Source organism: Bombina bombina, chromosome 12 (genome assembly GCF_027579735.1).
Source record: "Bombina bombina isolate aBomBom1 chromosome 12, aBomBom1.pri, whole genome shotgun sequence".
Taxonomy (NCBI): domain Eukaryota; kingdom Metazoa; phylum Chordata; class Amphibia; order Anura; family Bombinatoridae; genus Bombina; species Bombina bombina.
In genome coordinates, this window is record NC_069510.1 from 92793334 (window position 1) to 92818993 (window position 25660).

Here is a 25660-nt window from a genome sequence, read left to right on the forward strand (position 1 = left end):
TGTGGTTCCCAAGAAAGAGGGAACCTTCAGACCTATCTTGGACTTAAAGATCCTAAACAAATTCCTAAGAGTTCCATCATTCAAAATGGAAACTATTCGAACCATCCTACCCATGATCCAAGAGGGTCAGTACATGACCACAGTGGACTTAAAGGATGCCTACCTTCACATACCGATTCACAAGGATCATTACCGGTATCTAAGATTTGCCTTCTTAGACAGGCATTACCAGTTTGTAGCTCTTCCCTTCGGGTTAGCTACGGCCCCAAGAATCTTTACAAAGGTTCTGGGCTCACTTCTGGCGGTACTAAGACCGCGAGGCATAGCGGTAGCTCCGTACCTAGACGACATTCTGATACAAGCGTCAAGTTTTCAAACTGCCAAGTCTCATACAGAGATAGTTCTGGCATTTCTGAGGTCGCATGGGTGGAAGGTGAACGTGGAAAAGAGTTCTCTATTGCCACTTACAAGGGTTCCTTTCCTAGGGACTCTTATAGATTCTGTGGAGATGAAAATTTACCTGACGGAGGCCAGGTTATCAAAACTCCTAAATGCTTGCCGTGCCCTTCATTCCATTCCACACCCGTCAGTGGCTCAGTGCATGGAGGTAATCGGCTTAATGGTAGCGGCAATGGACATAGTACCATTTGCGCGCCTGCATCTCAGACCGCTGCAATTGTGCATGCTAAGTCAGTGGAATGGGGATTACTCAGATTTGTCCCCTCTGCTAAATCTGGATCAAGAGACCAGAGATTCTCTTCTATGGTGGCTTTCTCGGCCACATCTGTCCAAGGGGATGTCCTTTCGCAGGCCAGATTGGACGATTGTAACAACAGACGCCAGCCTTCTAGGTTGGGGCGCAGTCTGGAATTCCCTGAAGGCTCAGGGATCATGGACTCAGGAGGAGAAACTCCTCCCAATAAACATTCTGGAATTAAGAGCAATATTCAATGCTCTTCTAGCTTGGCCTCAGTTAGCAACTCTGAGGTTCATCAGATTTCAGTCGGACAACATCACGACTGTGGCCTACATCAACCATCAAGGGGGAACCAGGAGTTCCCTAGCGATGTTGGAAGTCTCAAAGATAATTCGCTGGGCAGAGTCTCACTCTTGCCACCTGTCAGCGATCCACATCCCAGGCGTGGAGAACTGGGAGACGGATTTTCTAAGTCGCCAGACTTTTCATCCGGGGGAGTGGGAACTTCATCCGGAGGTCTTCGCACAACTGATTCATCGTTGGGGCCAACCGGATCTGGATCTCATGGCGTCGCGCCAGAACGCCAAGCTTCCATGTTACGGATCCAGGTCCAGGGACCCGGGAGCGGTGCTGATAGATGCTCTGACAGCACATTGGGTCTTCAACATGGTTTATGTGTTTCCACCATTTCCGATACTTCCTCGATTGATTGCCAGGATCAAACAGGAGAGAGCATTGGTGATTCTGATAGCGCCTGCGTGGCCACGCAGGACCTGGTATGCAGATCTAGTGGACATGCCGTCCTGTCCACCATGGTCTCTACCTCTGAGGCAGGACCTTCTAATTCAGGGTCCTTTCAACCATCCAAACCTAATTTCTCTGAGGCTGACTGCATGGAGATTGAACGCTTGATTCTATCAAAGCGTGGCTTCTCGGAGTCGGTTATTGATACCTTAATACAGGCTAGGAAACCTGTTACCAGAAAAATTTACCATAAAATATGGCGTAAATATTTATATTGGTGCGAATCCAAGAGTTACTCATGGAGTAAGGTTAGGATTCCTAGGATATTGTCTTTTCTACAAGAGGGTTTAGAAAAGGGTTTATCTGCTAGTTCGTTAAAGGGACAGATTTCGGCTCTGTCTATCCTTCTACACAAACGTCTGGCAGAAGTTCCAGACGTTCAGGCTTTTTGTCAAGCTTTGGCTAGGATTAAGCCTGTGTTTAAGACTGTTGCTCCGCCGTGGAGCTTAAACTTAGTTCTTAACGTTCTGCAAGGCGTTCCGTTTGAACCCCTTCATTCCGTTGATATCAAGCTGTTATCTTGGAAAGTTCTGTTTTTGATGGCTATTTCCTCGGCTCGAAGAGTCTCTGAGTTATCTGCCTTACATTGTGATTCTTCTTATCTGATTTTTCATTCAGACAAGGTAGTTCTGCGTACTAAACCCGGGTTCTTACCTAAGGTAGTCTCTAACAGGAATATCAATCAAGAGATTGTTGTTTCATCATTGTGTCCTAACCCTTCTTCAAAGAAGGAACGACTTTTGCATAATCTGGACGTAGTCCGTGCCCTAAAGTTTTATTTGCAGGCAACTAGAGATTTTCGTCAAACTTCTTCGTCGTTTACTCTGGACAGAGGAGAGGTCAAAAGGCTTCGGCTACCTCTCTCTCTTTTTGGCTTCGTAGCATAATACGTTTAGCCTATGAGACTGCTGGACAGCAGCCTCCTGAAAGGATTACAGCTCATTCTACTAGAGCTGTGGCTTCCACTTGGGCCTTTAAGAATGAGGCCTCTGTTGAACAGATTTGCAAGGCTGCAACTTGGTCTTCACTTCACACCTTTTCAAAATTTTACAAATTTGACACTTTTGCTTCTTCGGAGGCTGTTTTTGGGAGAAAGGTTCTACAGGCAGTGGTTCCTTCCGTGTAAAGTTCCTGCCTTGTCCCTCCCGTCATCCGTGTACTTTTAGCTTTGGTATTGGTATCCCATAAGTAATGGATGACCCGTGGACTGACTACACTTAACAAGAGAAAATATAATTTATGCTTACCTGATAAATTCATTTCTCTTGTAGTGTAGTCAGTCCACGGCCCGCCCTGTTTTTTTACGGCAGGTCTAAATTTTAATTAAACTCCAGTCACCACTGCACCCTATAGTTTCTCCTTTCTCGTCTGGTTTCGGTCGAATGACTGGATATGACATGTGAGGGGAGGAGCTATATAGCAGCTCTGCTTGGGTGATCCTCTTGCAACTTCCTGTTAGGGAAGAGATATAATCCCATAAGTAATGGATGACCCGTGGACTGACTACACTACAAGAGAAATGAATTTATCAGGTAAGCATAAATTATATTTTTACTGCAGATAAGAACCATAGGCTCAACAAGTCTGCCCAAACTCTCCTAAAAGTGTTAACTTATTTAGTTAGTAGGATAGTTTTATGTTTATCCCAGGCATTCAAGAAGTCCCCCACAGTGTTTGTCATTACCACCTCTTGTGGAAATTTATTCCATCAATCAACTGTCCTTTCTGTGAAGAAGCGCTTCTACAAAATACTCCAGAACCTGCTACCCTTTAGCTTGAGATCATGACCCCTTGTTCTGGAATTGTTCTGTTTCTGAAGAATACTAACATCCTCAGCTTTACTAAGCCCCTTAAAGGGACATGAAACCCAATTTTGTTTCTTCCATAATTCAGATAGAGCATACATTTTTAACCCCTTAAGTGCTAATGACGGCTCTGAGCCTTCACAGAGTTTCCTACTCTGGTGCTAATGACGACTCAGAGCCGTCACTAGCACTCTCCCACCTTGAGGGAGATCTGGGGGCTCCCACCTGCTCCTAGCCTGGCGATCGGGCCTGCATAGTGACGGGCATCGCCGGGGCTTCACGTTATGTGCGGTGACATCACGCGCAATAACGTGATGACGTCACCGTGCAACTTTATTTATACTTAACAATGTTAAGTATAGGAGCAGGGGGCATGCTGCTTAGAAGCCTGTATCTCAGGCATCTAAGCAGCTACATACCCCCAAGACCCACCATTGGAAATAATCGCCTAACCTTTCCAACAGTGTAAGTATTGGGGGTCTGAAGAAAAAAAAAAAAAAAAGTTCAAGAAATTTTGTTAAAAAAAAATAATAAAAAATTAAAACATCTTAGCATCCAGGTGGGAAAGTGCTTAGCACTCAAGGGTTAAACAACTTTCCAATTTAATTCCATTATCAATTTTGCTTCATTCACTTGTTATCCTTTGTTGAAGGATCAGCAATGCACTACTGGTAGCTAAATGAACACATTGGTAAGCCAATGACAAGGAATATATGTGCAGTCACCAATCAGCACCTAGCTCTCATCTCCTGAGCCTACCTAGGTATGCATTTCAATTAAAGTGACAATGAACCCAAAATTTTTCTTTTATGATTTAGATAGAGCATGCAAATTTAAGCAACTTTCTAATTTACTTCTATTATCAATTTTTCTTTGTTCTTTTGCTTTCTTTATTTGAAAAAGAAGGCATCTAAGCTATTTTCTTGGTTCAGGACCATGGAAAGCACTTGTTTATTGGTGGGTGAATTTATCCACCAATCGGCAAGAACAACAGTGTGTTCACCAAAAATGGGCCGGCATATTAACTTACATTCTTGCATTTCAAATAAAGATACCAAGAGAATGAAGAAAATGTGATAATAGGAGTAAATTAGAAAGTTGCTTAAAATTTCATGCTCTATCTGAATCACGAAAGAAAAAATTTGGGTTCAGTGTCCATTTAAGGATGCCAAGAGAACTAAGCACATTTGATAATTGTTGTAAACTGGAAAGTAATTTTAAAATTGTATGTTCTATCTGAATAATGAAGGAAAATTTTTGAGTTTCAAGTCCCCTTAATATACTTTAAAGTAACTACCTCTTTCCCTTCTCTCCTCTAAGCTTTACATATTTAGCTAATTGAGACTTTCCTGGTAAGTTTTATTTTTTAGACCATGTACCATTTTGGTAGCCCTCCTTTGCACAGATTCAAGTTTTTTTATATTCTTCTGAAGATATGGCCTCCAGAACTGCACACAATACTCAAGATGAGGCCTAACTAATGATCTGTAAAGTGGCATAAGAACCTTACTATTTCTGCTGCAAATGCCTCTATCAATACATCCAAGCATTCTACTGGTGTTACTCGCTGCATTGTTTACTACATTTTAAATCATCTGAAATAATAATTTCCAAGTCTCTTTCCTCCATTGTAACAGTCAGTAAAGTGTCATTGAGTCTGTAATTAACATTTGTATTTTTCTTTCATAAATGCATAACTAAACCGTGTGTCGGCACGCTATATAAATCTAATGGCACTAGCCCTTCCTTCCCCGTCAGGCACGCTATATAAATCTAATGGCACTATCCCTTCCTTCCCCGTCAGGCACGCCATATAAATCTAATGGCACTAGCCCTTCCTTCCCCGTCAGGCACGCTATATAAATCTAATGGCACTAGCCCTTCCTTCCCCGTCAGGCACGCTATATAAATCTAATGGCACTAGCCCTTCCTTCCCCGTCAGACACGCTATATAAATCTAATGGCACTATCCCTTCCTTCCCCGTCAGGCACGCCATATAAATCTAATGGCACTAGCCTTTCCTTCCCTGTCAGTCACAAAGTTTTCTTATTATAATAAGGCGAATGCTCACCCCTGATTATAATAAAGAAACAATGCAGCAAGGGGGTCCAGTGATATAAAAAGATAGGATGCAAATAATCCAGCATCTTTGGGCTATTATGTTTTTTACCGCATATTAATCTGTTGAATGCCACTTTAATATATTTTTTTTACTATCTCTAACTCCAGGTGCAAATACAAATTGTTTTAATGTCCCTTTAAAATAGGATGCAGTTATACATTATATTAATAAAAATACAAAGAAAAGCAACTCTGAACGTGTGTTGTTTTTAAGCCTCTCCTGTTACTAGGTGAAATGTAAAATCTTTGTCGCAATAAAACCGTGCTCTACAAACCCCGGAGCCACTGGCTCCTAGAATTCTACCCCTGTCGCCTAACGTTTTGTGTTATTATCCATATATCTAATACTAATACCACCGTCTGGTTTCTAAATATTCTTACTGGCTGCTAATTTTTAAATAGATTTGTTGAGCACTGCAATAAAAATCTGTGTAAAATGTTTAAATGAAAGGTTGTTAATAAAGCTGTGTGTACAGAAGGTTAGTTGTATTATTTTCTGTTCTTGCTAATGGAATGTGTTTGTTCCCAGATGTATGGATTGCTGTCAGATGGTCAGAGAGTTTATTGAGCGCAGATCAGCAGTGTAACACACATCTCCATCCATCCAAAACTTGCTTCACATTGACCGAGCAAGTCAAACGTCCTGAGGCCTGTGCTGGTGAGAAGCGTGTCCAGGCTGGAAAACCATGTTTGCCAAGTTGAAAAAAAAAATAGCCGAAGAGGCCACTATCACTCCGCGTCCAGGAGGGCCTGCTCGAATCCCACGCACCATCAGCAAAGAGTCCATAACATCAGCAGGAGCAGACTCGGGAGATGACTTTGTAAGTCCTGGGCTATTTATCACATTGTTTAGGTGATCACAATAGAACCGGTTGGATGCTAAAGTTACAAATCTGTCACATTCGCCGGAATTATGCGCCATGGAATCTGTGTGATCTGATAAGAAAAGAGGACTAGCTATTAAATGGACCGTGTAACTGTTTAACTAACTTTACAGAATAAAGGGATGTTTTAATAATTCAAAGTACCTTTTATTAAAGGGACACTAAACACAAATTGTAAACTACATATAAACCTTAATATATAAGAATAATTTTGGAATAAAAACTGCAGATTTATTTTGTTAAATTAGTATATTGTTTTATGCTTGTTCTTTTCACTGATTTCCCTGTCCCGCAGAACAAAATAATCCCTGCTAACCAATCACAAACTAATATTCAGATATAGCACAAACTCTGTTTGCACATGTGCAGACTGGGGTAGCCTGCCCTCTTGTATTCCCTTAAAGGGACACTGTACCCAAATTTTTTCTTTCGTGATTCAGATAGAGCATGGCATTTTAAGCAACTTTCTAATTTACTCCTATTATCAAATTTTCTTCATTCTCTTGGTATCTTTATTTGAAATGCAAGAAAGTAAGTTTAGATGCCGGCCCATTTTTGGTGATCAACCTGGGTTGTTCTTGCTGATTGGTGGATAAATTCATCCACCAATAAAAAAAAGTGCTGTCCAGAGTTCTGAATAAAAAAAAGCTTAGATGTCTTCTTTTTAAAATAAAGATAGCAAGAAAACGAAGAAAAATTGATAATATGAATAAATTAGAAAGTGGCTTAAGACTGCATGCTCTATCTGAATCATAAAAGAAAAAATGTGGGTTCAGTGTCCCTTTAAGGAGGTTTAGCACTGATTCAACTTAGTTACTGTTGCAAACAATGATTTTCCTATCATGTTTGCCTGATAATCCACCTTTTAAAAGCATGTGACACCATAGAAGCTTTGGGAGGGAGTGAAAAGTAAACAAAGGCTCACATAAATTGCCTAAAAGTATTAACCCAAGCCTCCCTGGGAGAGAGTGAAACAAACACGTTATTTAGATATATTTTACAACAAAAGGCTGCAAAATAAATAATGAATATTTATTGCAATAATGTTTCACAAGCAATAATGCAGCACTTCTTTTACTTGTAATAGCATGCGGATTCCTTACCTTCCTACCGCCATATAATTATAAACAGTGGATCGAGATGCTTATGGTGTTGCAATTCACTGGTTTCATAGCTGACACAGTGTGCAAGAATAATTTAACCCTTTGACCTCAATGAGCAGCCATAAAACATAAACCTAGTATAAAACAATTAGTATCTTTAAAGGGATAATGTTCTTATTGCGCATGCATGGTTTAACAGGAGCACACTCTATCAGAAATGAATTGGGGTGATCGGTCTCTTTCCAAGTGGCTGAACAGCTTGCAGCAGAAAAAAGAAGAAAAATGCTGCACGCCTAAAGGGTCAGGAAACCCCAAAATTTTCTTTCATGATTTGGATAGAACATACAATTTTAAACAACTTTCCAATTTACTTGTATTATTAAATTTGTTTCGTTCTCTTGTTATCCTTTGCTGAAGGAACAGCATTGCACTACTGGCAGCTAGCTCAACACATCCAGTTAGCCAATCACAAGAGACAAATGTGTGCAGGCACCAATTAGCAGCTAGCTCCCACTAGTGTAGGATATGTGCGTACTCTTTTTCAACAAGGGATACCAAGAGAACAAAGCACATTTGAAAAGATAAGTGAATTTAAAAGTGTCTTAAAATGACCTGTTCCATCTGAATCATGCAAGCTTCATTTTGACTTTGGGATAGGAAAGTCAAAATTCAACTTGCATGATTCAGACAGAGCATTTAATTTTAAGACACTTTTAAATTCACTTTTACTTTCAAATATACTTTTGTTCTTTTGGTATCTTTTGTTGAAAAATAATATGTACATATCTTATACTAGTGGGAACTAGCTTTTGATTGGTGCCTGCACACATTTGTCTCTTGTGATTGGCTGACTAGATATGTTCAGCTAGCTGCCAGTACTGCAATGCTGTTCCTTCAGCAAAGGATAACAAGAGAATAAGGGAATTAAATTGAAAAGTTGTTTAAAATTGTATATTTTATATGAATCATGAAAGAAAATGTTGGGGTTTCCTGTACCTTTTTAAAGGCATCCTGGAGTGCCCTATCAGACTGACTCAATTTAACACTGAAAACAACAATTTCTACTGTCATGTAAAGGCAGATTTACTATATACATTTTAGTTTAATAATATATTATTAGAATGTCATTATATTTACTGTCCCTTTTTAAGGGATAGTAAAATTAAACTTGCATGATTCACGTTAGTTACATCTATTGTTGTGCCCTAACTTATCTTATCACTTCGGTTAAAATGTCTTTTTTTTTTTATATGAAAGAGGTAAAAAAATTATTACTGTCTTGCTTTAAAGGGACAGTAAAGTTAAAATTAAACCTGCGTGATTCAAATAGAGCATGTAATTTTAAGAAACGTTTAAATTCACTTATCTTTTTAAATGTACTTTGTTTTCTCGGTATCCTTTGTTTAAAAAGAATATGTACATATCCTACACTACTTATAGCTACCTGGTGATTGGTGGCTAAACACCTGTATCTTGTAATTGGTTCAGCTAGCTCCCTGTAGTGCAATGGTGCTTAAACACAGTTTTATACAAGCAATAATGCAAGAATAAAATGTTCCAACATATTAAAGGGATATAAAAGTGTAACAAGAAAATGCCCTAAGTTATGTTTTACCATCAGCACATAATTTATCCCATGAGCCTGAACACTATAGTTCTTTAAAGGGACATGAAACACATTTTTGTACTTTTAGGATTCCGATAGAGCATACATTTTTAAACAACAAATAACTTAAATGATCAATTTGCTTCATTCTCTTGGTATTTTTTATTGAAGGAGCAACATTGCACTACTGGGAGCTAGCTGAACACTGGGAAGCTAATGAAAAGAATCGTATATGGACAGCCACCAATCAGCATTAGCTCCCAGCTCCCGAGCCTACCAAGTTATACTTTTCAGCAAAGGATAACAAGGGAACAAAGCAATTTAGATAATAGAAGTAAATTGGAAAGCTGTTGAAAATTGTGGTCTCTAATGGAATCATGAAAGAAAAATGTTGCTTTTTATGCCCCTTTAAATTTTGCATCTTGTTCCAAATATTTTGGATTACTCTGCATGGAGGTCTATATTTATTATTATTTTTTTCTACCTCCAAAAAACCCCACAATCTCCTAAGTCAGGGTTTGACAAATCCATGCGCTAAGGAGCCACTGACTCCTTAAAATTAGGCCCTATCACCCTGGTTTAGAGTCCACCAAGACACCCATAGGTACCCACTCCTTCCTCCGCGCCGGTCGCTACTAGTCACACCTAAAATGTAGTAGGTTAATGTCGATAGATCCTTTCTTGGCCTCAAAGCTTTAAAATACAAATACAACTTTTATAATGTTATTATATAATGTGTGTGTGTGATAAAAAAAAAATATATATATATATATATATTATTATGTTGTAAATATATTTCATATGGATGGCCAAAAGTTTCTAGATATTGAACTTTTTTTTAAATGTATTTTCTTCATAAATGGAAAGAGTCCACAGCTGCATTCATTACTTTTGGGAAATAAGAACCTGGCCACCAGGAGGAGGCAAAGACACCCCAGCCAAAGGCTTAAATACTCCTCCAACTCCCAGGAGGTTGGCAGAGAAGTGTCAAAAGTTTGTTTTGTCTCTTATGGAGGGTAGTACTCTTCGACATGGGACGGGAGTTTTTCAATAGTCCTGTCAGTCTCTCAGTGAGGGCCTGGATGAAAGTTAGAGTCCAAAGATGCAGGAAAAGTCTTTCTGCGAAACTATCCCGACTCATATTAACAGCTCCACAAGCAATCAGCGTTGACGAACTTCGCTTCGCTGCCTGCTTCCTTCCCTCAAGTAGATTCTGGTAAGATTGTTTCATTTTACTTCATCAGAATGAACTGTAGCTTATTATGCTTCCCGTAAGGTACTATCTTGTGGGACTTATTAAGTATATAATATAGGGCCACAGTAAGGCTCCTTTGGTATCTTGGAATCGAGGGTTAATATCTCCCGAGGGGGATTATTGAACAGGGTTTTTTTTAATCATGTTTGTTATGTGATTCAATCTGCTTATGTGTAGTGTTTACTGGGCTCTCGGCTTAGAACATAAGGGCATTTGGAAGTGACGCAACCTTATGGTTGGGCGCGCTTTTTTTGGACTATACGGTTCCTCTGGTGACTGGACGTGTTTACGTTCTGGTCTTCCATTTCCGCATTCCTGATGTGTGGCGACTGAAAAAATGTTGGTCTGCTAGTGTCTGGTTCCTAGGAGGTGGTGAGTGCCCCAGCCATTGTGGGTATCAGGTGCCGTTTAGAATTTTCTTAGTCCATATTTATTATATTCTCTATCTAGTCATGAAGGATTCTGATGCTGAGACTGTTCAAATTTCAGATTCGGATTCTTCGACTTGTGAAGAATGCGAATTGGCCCTGTTGACACAGGTCAATCAGTTATGTTCAATATGCCGTATTAGAGCGCCTTGTTCCTCGGGCTCGGGGAATCAAGGGCCCCTCTGAGCCATCCGCCTCTGGGGGTTCTGTCCTCCGAGAGGCGACTTCCCTACCGCTCCCTACTACTACACATGCGGGTAACCCAGATTATGTTTATCCCTCCTTGCAGGGCGGCTTGTTCCCCCTGGAGGTTGCAGCTTGTTTTCGCTTTCACATATTTTTGGCGATTATGCATCTGCAAAGTCCAGACGTTTATTTGCGTTTGTGCTCGTGCCCTATTGTCCCGGATCTCCCAGCCTTGGGTGGGCCTATACAGTTCCCTGCGGGTGTAGCTGTCCCTGAGTGTTGTGCCATTCGTTACAGAATAGCGCGCCTTCGTGTTTTACTCAGATATGTTTTTGAGTTGCTAGAGGATCCTATCCTTAACGGATACGGGAATCTGCAGTATTCTACTTCGAATGGCTCACCTCATTAGACATGAGTGGATGACGTAATCTTCTGATTGTCGGTTATTGAGATTTTTCCCAGTTTTTGCTGGAAGATCAGGGTTCCGTTTGGCTGGTCCTGCGGGTATGCCTGTTTCTTCTTGGGCGTTTACCTACGGGTTGCCTTATGTTTTCTTTTATACGGTTAGGATGACTTTTATTTTTGTTAGTTTCCTTCGGGAACTTTTTTTTTGGATCGATTCTCGCTGTTTACTTCTGAGGAAGTTTGTTAAGGGACATGTTAGTCCTATGTTTTTTCACTGTTATTCTCTTCCCCTCTGAGGGAGGATTTCGGCAGCTTGACAGTTATGGCCCTGTCTGCAGGCTGGTCCTGCTTGGGTTCAGATCATCTGTCTCGTGGCCTGTTCAGACATGTGGCGCCTGTTCTGCCTGGCTGGTCCGATTGAGGCGCCGAGTGCTCACTTTATTATGGTGTTTCTTATTTTTATTTTACAAGTTTCAGCTAAGCATTCTAACGAGGACTCGTGGGTCCGCGAGGCTGGAAGGATTGTTTCAGTCCTTATTGAGCCTTCAAGCTGGTTGACTGGGTCAGCGGCATTCCGCTGCGTCACTCCTTTTTCTTCCGATTCTCTTGGGACCTAGTGTATTCTTCCTCACGTGGGAGGATTGGGGGTTTAGCGCCTCCTTATCCCTGGTTAAGGAGGTTTGGCCTTTAGGAGGCTCTAGTAATTGTCCTGTTGGACGCGTTCCTTCCGTGCTTCTCTTGTCAGTGAGACCTTGGTTTTCTCCATGGGGGTTAGGTCTCCTTATGGGGCCCTGGGTTTTCCTTCGGGAGATGGTTGCTCTGTTCTTTGAGACCCTTTGGATTTTATCCGTTCCTCCATGTGAGCTGGTTCTCCTTTGGGGACCTGAATTTCCTTTCGAGAGAGTTCTTTTGGATTCTGCTTAGGATTTTTCCCGGACCTGGGGATGTTCTGCATCCTTGGTTTTAGGTACTCCTCTGTCTCGTATGGTGAGGTTGAGACTAGCTTTTGATCGAGTGACCTTGTCCTCGTGGTATTCCCTTGCTTTGCACGTCTTGTGGCAGTTGAATGTCTATAGGCTCTAGTGTCTTGGTTCGAGATGCCTTAGCTCCTTTGGAACGTTGGACTTCGGCATGGGGTGGTCTCTTCCTTGGGTCGGGACTTGCAAGTTGTTCTTGTTCTTCGGGTTCTCCTGGATATTATATTAATATCTCCCTGTGGGTCTGTTTTCTATATCAGACGGGGTGTTTAAATGTCTGGGAGATTGTTTTTGTTTGTTTGTTAGTTTGTTTGTTTGTTTTAAACAATTGGCGGTTCGAATCTATCATTGTCCTTGTTCTTCCGGGTGCTGAGGCTTTTGCTTAGCATTTTCTCTTGTGGATCCTGTTGCGGGTTGTTACTGGGCTTTTCAGGATCTAGGGCGGGTTCGGGGCTCTCCTGTTCCGGGAATTTGGGCTATAACCTTTTAGTCTGGCTAGTAGATCTGGTCACGGTTGGCCAGATTTCCTGTGGACAGCTACTCTTTGGCTTTGCCTATGCTCAATGTACGGTTTCCCCTGGACGGTTTGCTGAAGTAACCTGACGGCTTTGCGGTTCTGCAGGCGAAGGATTATAGGGTAACCGCTGCAGCTAATGCACCCTGTCTGTGCGCTAAGTTTTCAGGGGATTCCTTCCAGGTTCATCTGTGTTGGAGAGTGCTCTCTGATTCAGCCTGAGGCCTTATGTCTCGTGGACAGGTGCTCTGTCTCTAATGGCCCCCTTTTTCTTAGGGGGGGGGCTTATTCTCCTATGAAGGCCTGGTTTTAGGACTCTTCCTAGATTCAGGGGATGGAACAGATGGTTTAACCTATTTGGAGAGAGGCACGCTCTCTGGGTTGTTCTGTTCTATCTGGAGTCTTGCTGGCTCTGCGTAAAGATGGACCTTTGCTAGACTCTTCTGGGTCTTCGGCCCCGTCGACTGTCTTTATGGAGTTTTGAGGGGGGTTCTTGGGCTCTGTGGAATGACTGAGCCATTTTTTTCCACTCTTTTGTGAGCGGGTGTTGGGGTTCTTCTGTTCCCCTGTTTTGGACCTTCTGACACTTGGACTGGCCCGGCTGGGAGTAGGTCCTGAGATGTTATTCCTGGGGGGTGTAATGGGCCTAGTTGAGGTTCTATGACTCTACCCTTTTGGGACCTATGTGTTGGTCTGGCGGCTGGGATTGCCTAGAGGGTGTCCTATGGCTTGCAGTTTTATAATTCGATATCTTGTTTAGCCGCATTTTACTTCTTAGTAAGTATTCTCTCTTGGGTCGTCCTGATGACGGCTGCATGTCCTTGACCCGGGTGTTTACCTCTTCTGTGTCTGCCACACGTATTTGTGTTGAATACTTCAGTATTCTAAAGGCTCACAACTTCAGGATAAGTCTTTAGTTGTTGTTTTGGTGCTTCCGCTCGACATTGAGAGTAAGGATCGCTGTTCGGATGCCCGGTCCTAGACCTTGTGTTATTGTTGGTCTGGGCGTTGCCTCCCCTTATTTGTCATGGACCCATTTCAGTCTCTATGAGCTGGGCTCGTTCTGGGGGTCTTCCTTTATGGAATTTTGTGGTGTCCTTTCCATTTCCTTTGATTTTTTTTCTTGCCCTGTCCCTTTGGGAGTTTTGGACTGGTGTTCCCTTCGCTAGTAAGGGTTGTGTGGTTGGGGGCCGACCGCTGGGTCTACAGTGTCTCCTGGAGGACTGTTGGCTCAGTTGAGTCTGATTTTTGCAGTCTCTAGCAAGGCTTCCGGACTATCTACGGGTCAGTGTCCTTGGGGCTTTTTCCTTTCAATGTTCTCGGCTTCGGACGAAGCGGGGTTTTGTTGGGTAGTGGTTTCAGGCCTGGTGCCCTCAGAATAGACCGCCTCTTGTACCCTCCCGTCTTGGCATTCAGTGTCCTCTATAGCTTGGGTATTGTTTTCCCAAAAGTAATGCATGCAGCTGTGGACTCTTTCCATTTATGAAGAAAAACATAAATTATGCTTACCTGATAATTTTCTTTTCTTCAGATGGAAAGAGTCCGCTCCCCGCCCGCATTTTTTATGTGGGGCGTCTGTATTTTTATTCTTCTGGCACCTTTTTACCCTGGTATTTCTTCTACTGTTCCTTGTTCCTCGGCAGAATGACTGGGGGATGAGGGGAGTGGGAGGAGTATTGAAGCCTTTGGCTGGGGTGTCTTTGCCTCCTCCTGGTGGCCAGGTTCTGTATTTCCCAAAAGTAATGAATGCAGCTGTGGACTCTTTCCATCTGAAGAAAAGAAATTGATCAGGTAAGCATAATTTATGTATATTTGTTAACCCCTGATGTGTTCTTTCTATATACAGTCAAATTGTAGACTGCATTGCCAAAAGGAATCTGACGACGTGATTCATAGCAGAGCAAATCTTGCAAGAGCTAATACATTTCTTTACATACTTGTAGGGTCAGGAAGGAGTTGTGTTTAATTCTTTTACACTAAAATTAAAATGAGTCTCTCTTATGATTACTCAGCTATGTTGTTTTCTGTTCTCACAGGCATCTGATGGCAGCAGCTCCCGGGATGATCTGTCTTCACAAATCTCTAGGAGAAATGAGCAGATCCGCAGGCTGGAAGCCAAACTGTCAGGTACCTGTAGAACCGTAATATAAGCACAAACGGTTATGTTTATGCTCTAGACACGTGAAGTTGATTGTTTGTTTTACATTAATCTAATTAATTCTGATGTGGTCAGTAGAGATCTTCTGTTGTAGAATTGCAGTTTTTTTCATTGTTACAATTTGTACATTGATGTTGTGCAGTGCAGTTCCTGTTTATTAGTACGCTATGCTCATCTTATAATAACCTGGACCGTTATGAGTTACACATGCTTCAGGGTTTGCAGGGAGGAACATGACTAGAGCTGCCCTGCAGCATGTGTAAGTCATAACTTTGGCTTCAAATGGCTGACGTAGCAGCCCCAGTTGTAGTTTTAATGGACATAAAACGCGTAGCACGTGGCTAATTTGCCAAACCATAATGCCTATGAAAGCTTATACTAGGATACAAACACCATGCCTTCTCAAAGAGCTGGGGGTGGTGTGTTGCTTCTGAAGGTGTAATTTGTGTCATTCAAGCCACTGCTGACTCTCTGAGCAGGCACAGTGTTTGTATACAAGTGCACGGCCCCTCACAGCATATGTGCGTATGCCGCAGAAAATCAGTAATAACTTTTACTAGAAGCATTTTTGCTAATGGAAATCTATTGCAAAAATGCTTCTAATTCACATTTTTGAACTATCTATACCTTTTTTTAAAAAAACAGAACAAATTAGAATGGTTGGATACAAGTACGCGGATTTGTCTGTACACTCCATGAATCGGCTTGTGTATCACGACTGAGCGTACATGACGCTTATAAATCACTAGAGCATCTCTAGGGGCCTGGATTGGAGGCGATTAATCGTGCTTTAATACTTTAAACCATGTCAATTCAACATGTGTGACCCTGCAATGCTATGTGTTTAAAGGGATATGAATCCCAAAATGATTTTTTTCATAATTCAGATAGAGCATACAGGATCTTATTTACTTCTATTATCTAATTTGCTTCATTCTCTTGGTGGAAAAAGCAGTAATGCACTACTGGGAGCTAGCTAAAAGCCAATGAGAAGAGGCATATATGTGCAACCACCAATTAGCAGCTTCTGAGCATAACTAGGTATATGTTTTACCAAAGGATACAAAGAAAAGAAAAAAATTAGATAATAAAAATATATTGGAATTTTTTTTTTAAATTGAATACTCTATCTGAATTATGAAAGAAAAAAAAATTGGGTTTCATGTCCCCTTTAAGCTAAGATAAGCTTTCATATGCCTTATGCTGGGGCTATATAAGCCCTTATTGGCTGAAAGTCATGTGTGCCATTAATGTCACCTGTTTGTCCGCGTACTTCCTCAATACGAGTCCTACACTTATTTACTTTCACCCTCCCCGAGCTTTCCATTCACACCGTTAAATGTCCAGTCTGGTAGATGTTGTTAGCTGAGAGCCTTAGATGATGATGTTAGAAGTGTTAATTTCCCTCTCCTTTTCCCCCACTCATGGTTTTGTTTTTTTGTTTTGTTGTTTGTTTTTTTATGTTGTCCACCTGTTATTTTGTTTTCCCCTCCACTTTGTCCTCTTTTTGTTCTCCTGCCGTTTTTGTCTCCTTCACCGTCAAAGATTACGCAGAACAGGTCCGAAACCTGCAGAAGATGAAAGACAAGCTTGAAATTGCTTTAGAAAAACACCAGGATTGTACGTATTTATTCTGTCCCTTTTTACCTTTCCTTTTCTGTCTCCGACCAACATCTCGTCCTTTAATTTGACACAAACAAAAATAAATAAATAAAGTCTGCAAGTTTTAATTACATGCTCTCTAATTTATGGTTTTATATTTTATAATGCAATCGTATACAAAAATAAATCATGCACGTGTTCGCTAGACGCTTAATTGTACAACAGAAATGTTAAGATGATTTTGCTCCTCTTTATTGATATGTGTATTTGTCTTCGTTCTTAAATGGTGAGAACTTTTCTTTTAGGTGTTATATTTTTTGTATTAGCCATAAAGGAAATTTCAACACACGTAAAATATGTCTAAAAGTTATGTTATATGTTTGGTTTGCCATATAGTTATATTAAAGGGATAGTCTAGTCAAAATGAAACTTTCATGATTCAGACAGAGCAGTAAATTTCAAGAAACTTTCTAATTTACTCCTATAATCATTTATTCTTTACTCTCTTTGTATCTTTATTTGAAAAAGCAAGAATGTAAGCTTAGAAGCCGGCCCATTTTTGGTTCAGAACCTGGCTAGCACTTTCTGATTTTTGTCTAAATGTAGCCACCAATCAGCAAGCCCTACCCAGGTGTTAAACGAAAATGGGCCGGCTCCTTAGCTTACATTTGAATAAAGATACCAAGAGGACGAAGATTAATTGATAATAGGAGTAAATTAGAAAGTTGCTTATAATTGCATGCTCTATCTCAATTATGAAAGTTTAATTTTGACTTTACTGTCCCTTTAAAGAGCCATAATAGTCACAAAATGGCATACGCTAATTCGTTTGTGCATGTAATTTTGAGAGTGGCAAATCTAAACTACAAAGGGGTGAAACGAACAGTAGAAGTACCGCTCTGGATCCGCTCAGGACCAGCAGTGCTCTGTAGGTCCTGAACGGAACTTCTATTGTGTGTTTAACCTCTTTGTGGGGGTTAAACACATAGCACTGCAGTGACGCTAGTGTTACAATTGTATGCGTTAACGAATTAGACCATGTCATTTTTCGACTATTATGGACATTTAAAGGACCAGTCAACACTGTAGATTTGCATAATCAACAAATGCATGATAAGAAGACAATGCAATAGCACTTAGTCTGAACTTCAAATGAGTAGTAGATTTTTGTTAAATAAATTGCAAAGTTATGTCTATTTCCACTCCCCCTGTATCATGTGACAGCCATCAGCCAATCACAAATGCATATACGTATATGCTGTGAATTCTTGCACATGCTCAGTAGGAGTTGGTGACTCAAAAAGTGTAAATATAAAAGGACATGTGCACATTTTGTTAATGGAAGTAAATTGGAAAGTTGTTTAAAATTGCTGCTTTATCTGAATCATGAAGTTTAATTTTAACTTGAGTGTCCCTTTAAATGGAAATATGACATTAATTCAAGAAATTTAATTCTCATGTGAAAAAGCAAGGGAATTTACCGGTCTAAATTTTCAACATAAATTTAAAACTTAAAGGCTTCTTCACCACCACTTGGATGCTGCACCATGCATTAAAATTACATTAAAATTATACCCTCCTACCCGGGAGATCTTCATTTAATGTTATTTTTTTCTTTTGTGTGTGTGTGTGTGTAGGGGAGGGGGGGGGGTTACAAATTTATGTAACAGCAGGAATTTGCCTACTTCTTGAGAATCTTTAAATATTCCACTGTTTCTCTCTCTTTCTCTTCTCCTTCTCCTCCTCCTTCTCTTCTCCTCCTCCTCCTCCTCCTCCTCCTCCTCCTCCTCTTCTCCTCCTCCTTCTCTTCTCCTCCTCCTTCTCTTCTCCTCCTCCTTCTCTTCTCCTCCTCCTCCTTCTCTTCTTCCTCCTCCTCCTCCTCCTCCTCCTCCTCCTCCTCCTCCTCCTCCTCCTCCTTCTCCTCCTCCTCCTCTCTTCTTCTTCTTCTTCTCCTCCTCCTCCTCCTCCTCCTCCTCTCTTCTTCTTCTCCTCCTCCTCCTCTCTTCTTCTTCTTCTTCTCCTCCTCCTCCTCCTCCTCCTCCTCCTCCTCCTCCTCCTCCTCCTCTCTTCTTCTTCTCCTCCTCCTCCTCCTCCTCCTCCTCCTCCTCCTCTCTTCTCCTCCTCCTCCTCCTCCTCTCTTCTCCTCCTCCTCCTCCTCCTCTCTTCTCCTCCTCCTCCTCCTCCTCTCTTCTCCTCCTCCTCCTCCTCCTCTCTTCTCCTCCTCCTCTCTTCTTCTTCTCCTCCTCCTCCTCTCTTCTTCTCCTCCTCTCTTCTTCTCCTCCTCCTCCTCTCTTCTCCTCCTCTCTCTTCTCTTTCTCGAGTATATCATATATAAATGAAAATGTCTTTTACAGAGATGGTACTAATATATTATATCTCTTGGGTGAGATTTCAGACTTGCAATCCTCACATTAAAGGGATATTAAACACTAAATACTAGGTTTGTGCATTCGTTTGTTATACGGCCACAGGAAGCAGCATTCAGCTATTTTCAGCACCAAATTTATTAGTGTCAAATCCAGATATTTGTGTGATGCACTTTTAAAGGGACATTAAACACTAAATAAATCATTGCTTGGATGGTGTATTCAGAGCATAGATTAGCCTAAGAATAATTTGTATATGGATTTTTAAAAATTATATTAGTTGTTTATATAGTGAAAAAATAAGATTAAAGTGATTGCCCATAAAGCAGTGGCCATCGCCATATTGTAACTTAGGTTACCTTTTCTGCTGAGGCCAATGAGGAATGGTTATAAATGGCTTACTAGAAGGTGCAACCAATGACTGTAAGGAATATAGCGCTGTCTGCACTTCCATGTTTAATATTCCGAATTAAATTACAGGAAAGGAGAACAAAATAAATAATAAAAGTATAATTTAAAGCTGTTTTTCTACATGTAATTAAAACAATTTGAGGTGTTTAATGTCCCTTTAATACTAATAAATCTGGTGGCGAAAGTATCTAAATGCCACTGTCCTCGCCATATCTGGCATTCGTTTGTGAAATGAATTGCGAATAATTAAAGGGCCATAATACCCAATTGTTTAAACACTTGAAAGTGATGCAGCATAGCTGTAAAAAGCTGACTAGAAAATATCACCTGAACATCTCTATGTAAAAAAGAAAGATATTTTACCTCAAAAGTTTCTCAGTAGCCACATCCCATTGTAAAGGACATCTAAGCATCAAATCAGTATGTCTGTCCTGGGACAACTGAAGGAGCGAGCTTACGTGCACACTCATCTTATTTCCCTATTCAGTGTAAGGAAGTTTACTATGAAATCTCATGAGAGTTAAGTGAAATCTTATGAGATCACAGTAAAAGAGTTCATGACCTCAGCACTGCTGATGCTGATTGGCTGCTGTTCATTTCTTCATTTTTTATTTTTTTATTTTTTTTTAACTGCAGCTGAGCAACAGCTGAGTATAACTTTTTACACAGAACTTACTCTGCTGACCTGAGGAGTTTGTGAGGTAAAATATTTTCCTTTTTTACATAGAGATGCTCAGGTGATATTTTCCTGTCAGCTTTTTACAGTTATACTGCATCAGTTTCAAGTGATTTAGCATATGAGTATTATGTCCCTTTAACTAATGCACATGCCAAGTAAGTACATTTTATAAGTATAGTATTGAGGTTATTCTCACCTCCCTCTAGTAATGGGTGCTGCTGTGTTACAATCTAGCTATACACTTTAGTGCTGACCTATTTGCACATGTTCAGTAACTCTCCTTCAGATCCTTTCAGTATAACCTAGGTTTCAAAATGGTGGCACCCATAACGACATAAATCAGACATCTAACATACTTTTCCTGACAACATACAGCAGATTCATTTTTCAGTAACAGATCCATATCATTTTTAGTTTGATTTTAAATGTTATGCTGATTTAACTCTTATTTTGACTGTGATCTAAATCTAAAATGGGTCAGCTCCTAAGCTTTACATTACTGCTTTTTAAATAAAGATAGCAAGAGAACGAAGAATAATTGATAATAGGTGTAAATTAGAAAGTTGCTTAAAATCGTGTGCTCTATCTGAACCATGAAAGAGAAAATTTGGGTTTAGTATCCCTTTAACACTACGTATCTAAAGTCCTGGTGATTGTCAAGCTGCGGGAACTTAGCTAGTAGTACATAGCTGGTGAGCCGTTAGAGGCAGACAAATGTACCTGCCAAGTCCCCAGCTGTGTCCTGGTCAGAAGCTGCACTTTAGCTATGTATTTACTAGACATGTGCATTCGGAGGTTTCGGATTTATCCGAATGTGAAAGAAGACAGCTGCCCGCGGTATTCAGCCATTGTCGGAGCCGGATTTCTTGTTCTCAAAGTGCAACACACTAAGAGATGGATTTGCACAGATCTTAATTTGTTGCACGTTCACAAGAAGAAATCCAGCTCCGAAAAGAGCCGAATGCTGTGATTGGCTGCTGCCTTCTACATTTGGATACACCCGAAACCTCTGAATGCACAGGTCTAGTGTTTACCAGCTTTGTGAGGTTAAAGGGATAGGAAAGTCAAAATTAAACTTGCATGATTCAAATAGAGAAGGTCATTTTAAGACACTTTTAAATGCATTACTATTTTTAAACGTACTTTGTTCTCTTGTTATCCCTTGTTGAAAAAAGAATACGCACTTATCCTACACTAGTGGGGGCTAGCAGCTAATTGGTGCCTGCACACATTTGTCTCTTGTGATTGGCTAACTAGATGTGTTCAGCCAGCAGCCAGTGGTGCAATGCTTTTCCTTCAGCGAAGGATAACAAGATAATGAAGCATTGTTGATAATAGAATTAAATTGGTTGTATGAAATTGTATGTTCTGTACAAATCATGAAAGTAAATTTGGGGGGTTTCTGTCCCTTTAAACATATAGGCCTAGCTTATTTATTTATAAAATATTTTACCAGGAAAGATACATTGAGATTTCTCTCGTTTTCAAGTATGTCCTGGGTCCACAAAACATTGCATTGATACAATAGGGTACAATAAAATACAAAAACAATAATAATACACAATATATGCAAACATTTTACATAGAATAGGTAGGAAATATATAATCAGCCATGACAGGTGCATTCTGTTTTGAGATATGAAGAGAGGGATCTCTTAAAGGATATTAGGCATGGGGAAGGTTTGAAAGTGTGCGGGAGGTCGTTCCATAATTGTGGTGCTCTGTAGGAAAAGGAGGATCGAGCTGCTTTCTTTTTGTATTGAGGCAAGCTAAATAATGTGCTGGTACTGGATCGGAGGTTATAGGAGGTGGGAATAACCGGTGAGAGCTTCTGCTCAGGTAGGGTGGGAGCTTCCCAGAAAAGCTTTTAAACACAAGGCAGGAAAGATGGAGGGTGCGTCTGGATTCCAGCGACAGCCAGTTTAGTTCTTTTAGCATGTCACAATGGTGGGTCCTGTAGTTACATTGTAGCACAAAGCGGCAGAACGAGTTATACAATGTATTAAGTTTATTAAGGTGAGTTTGCGGTGCTGGTGCATATACTACATCCCCATAATCCACGATTGGCATCAGCATTTGCTGTACAATCTTTTCCTTTACAGTAGGGCTGAGGCAGGATTTGTTTCTGTACAGGGCACCTGTTTTTGGATAAAGTTTAGATGCCAGTTTTTCTATATGGAGGCCAAAAGATAGATTGGGGTCTAACAACATACCCAAGTATTTAAAAGAGTGGACTGCGGTCAGTGTGCAATTTGATTTTGTTTTGATGCATAGATGGGAATTTTGTAGTTTGTGTAGTTTAGGTCCTGTTCCAAAGATCATTGTGACAGTTTTGTCAGTGTTTAGGAAGAGTTTGTTTTTTGAGATCCACTTTTCTACCTCTGTGAACTGGTCTTGGAGTACTGTTTCAAGCTGCGGTAGATCGGAATTGTTTGCATAGATTACCGTGTCATCTGCATACATGTGTACAGTTGGGGATTTGCAGACATTAGGCAGATCATTTATAAACAATGTGAATAGCAGGGGGCCGAGAATGGAACCTTGGGGAACACCACACGTGACTGGGAGAGGGAGGGAGTCGCTGTCAGAAATGGAGACATATTGTGATCGATCCGATACATATGATCGAAACCAGGTTAGCGGACGATCACCAATACCTGAGTTTTTTTAGTTTGAGCAGTAGTATGTCGTGGTCTACTGTGTCAAAGGCCTTTGCAAAATTAAGGAAAATAGCTCCAGTTAGGTCTCCTTGTTCCATTCCAGTTTGGATATCGTTGCAAACTTTTAGGAGGGCAGTTGTAGTGGAGTGATTTGTACGAAAACCTGATTGATCAGGGGTCAGATAGTTAGATTGTTGGTAATATTCACATAATTGCGTATGGACGCATTTTTCTAAGATTTTTGACAATACTGGGAGCAATGATATTGGGCGATAGTTAGAAACCAAGGTTATCTACCCACTTTTATGGATAGGCACTACTCTTGCAGTCTTCCAGAGTTTGGGTATGTATCCAGACACCAAGGATTCGTTAATTAGGGTTGTGACAGGTTATGCAATTGCTGGCGCACTAAGCTTCAACAGCATTGCTGGGATTTGATCAGGTCCAGACTGGTTTTTCATTTTTAGGTTATTAAGGTGTTTCTTAATGACATTGATGGGTACAGGTCTAAAATTGAACTTCTCTATATTGGGTCTTTGCTGATTTAGTGGGGCCTGATCCACATTTGTTGCTTCAGGATGCGTGCCATTTATTAGTTTGTCAATCAGGGTGGTGGAGCATCCGACAAAATATTTGTTAAAGGCATTTGCTACATCTAAGGGGAGTTGCAGGGTTTGGTTGTCCACATTGATAGTGGAGGGTTTGGGAGTGGATTGGTGGAGTTTGTAAATTATTTATGACTTTCCAAAACTTTCTAGGGTTTGATATATTATTGTTCAGATTTTCACAGAAATATTGGGCCTTGGCCAATTTTGTTTGTTTAGTGCATATATTTCGCCATTGTCTATATACACAGTGATCGTTTATAGAGCCAGTATGCTTGAACTTTGACCACAATGAATCTTGAAACTGGTACATTTGAATGAGGTCAGCTGTGATCCAATTCAAGTGTGCTCCTTTCACTCTCACCTTACGCAGCGGGGCATGTAAATTCCAAACTTGTAGGAGTTCGGACTGAAAGAATTCAACTGCAGAGTCAAGGTCTAGGATTAGGTTTAATCTGTGCCATGGGAGGTTCTTGATGTCATTTAGAAATGATTGAAGATTAAATTTTTTGTAGGATCTGGTGATTTTAACCTTGGGAGAGGTTTAGTTGCCTTTATTTTGCGCACACAGTACACTAAGCAGTGGTCACTGAAATTGTTAGGGAGAACACCTGCCTCCTGGATTCGGTCGGGAGAGGTGCTGAGAATCTAATCGAGCAGGGTGTGATTATGGCTTTTGTTGTTTATGCGAGTTGGGGAGGAGATTAATTGCGTTAGCTGCAAAGACTTAAACATAGAGCAACAACTATTATTTTTTGGATTCAGCCAATCAATATTAAAATCTCCAAAAACCAAAACTTCACTTTTTGGGTTTTGAGCTATGGTTTCACTAAGGAGATGGGCTATGTCTGAAAGGGAATGTACAGGAGAGCTAGGTGGGCGGTAGATTCCAACAACAATGATTGATTTACTGCACGGGATCTCAATTGTGCCAGAAAGGAAATCAAAGTTGGCAGGAGAGCTAGATTTTTGTGGAGTTGTCAACATAGATTACAATGCCGCCTCCTCTCTTTGCTCTGTCATTTCTATGGCATGAATACCCATGTATTGCAATGGCAGAGTCGGGTATTTTTGCGGTTAGCCACGATTCAGAGATCACAATGATTTTGGGCTTGTATTGTAAACACCAAGCTTGTAGTGCATCGATTTATGGTATGCTCGGTCTGAATCGTGAAAGAAACATTTTGGATTTATGTCCATTTTAATGGGGGGGGGGAGGAATAAGACATATAATAGGCATGACAAATATAATATTGGCCAATATTGGGAGATATTGTGATATAATTTGCTGAAGTATGTGTGAGATATTGTGGTAGCATTTGCTGAAGGATGAGTGAGATATACAAGTGGAGCTCAAAAATATTAGCACTATTGATCGCTAACATAGCTCAATTTAAATGAATAGCTCTCCTATTCTTGCACTCGTGATATCTGAATCATAAAGGAAAAGAGAGAGAAGGAAATTATATTGTAAAATTAAATTGAAAAGTTATTTGAATTGGTATGCTCGGTCTGAATCGTGAAAGAAACATTTTGGATTTATGTCCATTTTTAAGACATTTGCTGAAGGATGTGTGAGATATTGTGGTATCACTTGCTGAAGGATGTGTGAGATATTGTGGTAGCATTTGCTGAAGGATGAGTGAGATATTGTGGTAGCATTTTCTGAAGGATGTGTGAGATATTGTGGTAGCATTTGCAGAAGGATATGTGAGATATTGTGGTAGCATTTGCTGAAGGATGTGTGAGATATTGTGGTAGCATTTGCGGAAGGATGAGTAAGATATTGTGGTATCATTTGCGGAAGGATGTGTGAGATATTGTCATAGCATTTGCTGAAGGATATGTGAGATATTGTGGTAGCATTTGCTGAAGGATGTGTGAGATATTGTGGTAGCATTTGCTGAAGTATGTGTGAGATATTGTGGTAGCATTTGCTGAAGTATGTGTGAGATATTGTGGTAGCATTTGCTGAATGATGTGTGAGATATTGTCCTAGCATTTGCTGAAGGATGTGTGAGATATTGTCGTAGCATTTGCTGAAGGATGTGTGAGATATTGTCGTAGCATTTGCTGAAGGATGAGTGAGATATTGTAGTATCATTTGCTGAATGATATGTGAGATATTGTAGTATCATTTGCTGAAGGATGTGTGAGATATTGTAGTATCATTTGCTGAAGGATATGTGAGATATTGTGGTAGCATTTGCTGAATGATATGTGAGATATTGTGGTAGCATTTGCTGAAGGATATGTGAGATATTGTGGTAGCATTTGCTGAAGGATGTGTGAGATATTGTCGTAGCATTTGCTGAAGGATGTGTGAGATATTGTGGTAGCATTTGCTGAAGGATGTGTGAGATATTGTAGTAGCATTTGCTGAAGGATGTGTG

General features: G+C 40.5%; 1 protein-coding gene across 1 annotated transcript in view; it reads left to right on the forward strand.

The window, feature by feature from the left end:
• GOLGA1 (golgin A1) overlaps positions 1-25660 on the forward strand; it is a 165907-nt gene that overhangs the window by 34277 nt on the left and 105970 nt on the right. Inside the window, exons 2-4 of the mRNA XM_053695664.1 lie at positions 5958-6249; positions 14823-14913; positions 16490-16564. Of these exons, the coding sequence (XP_053551639.1) occupies positions 6115-6249; positions 14823-14913; positions 16490-16564 (301 nt within the window). The 5' untranslated portion in view covers positions 5958-6114. The remainder of the gene's footprint in view (positions 1-5957; positions 6250-14822; positions 14914-16489; positions 16565-25660) is intronic.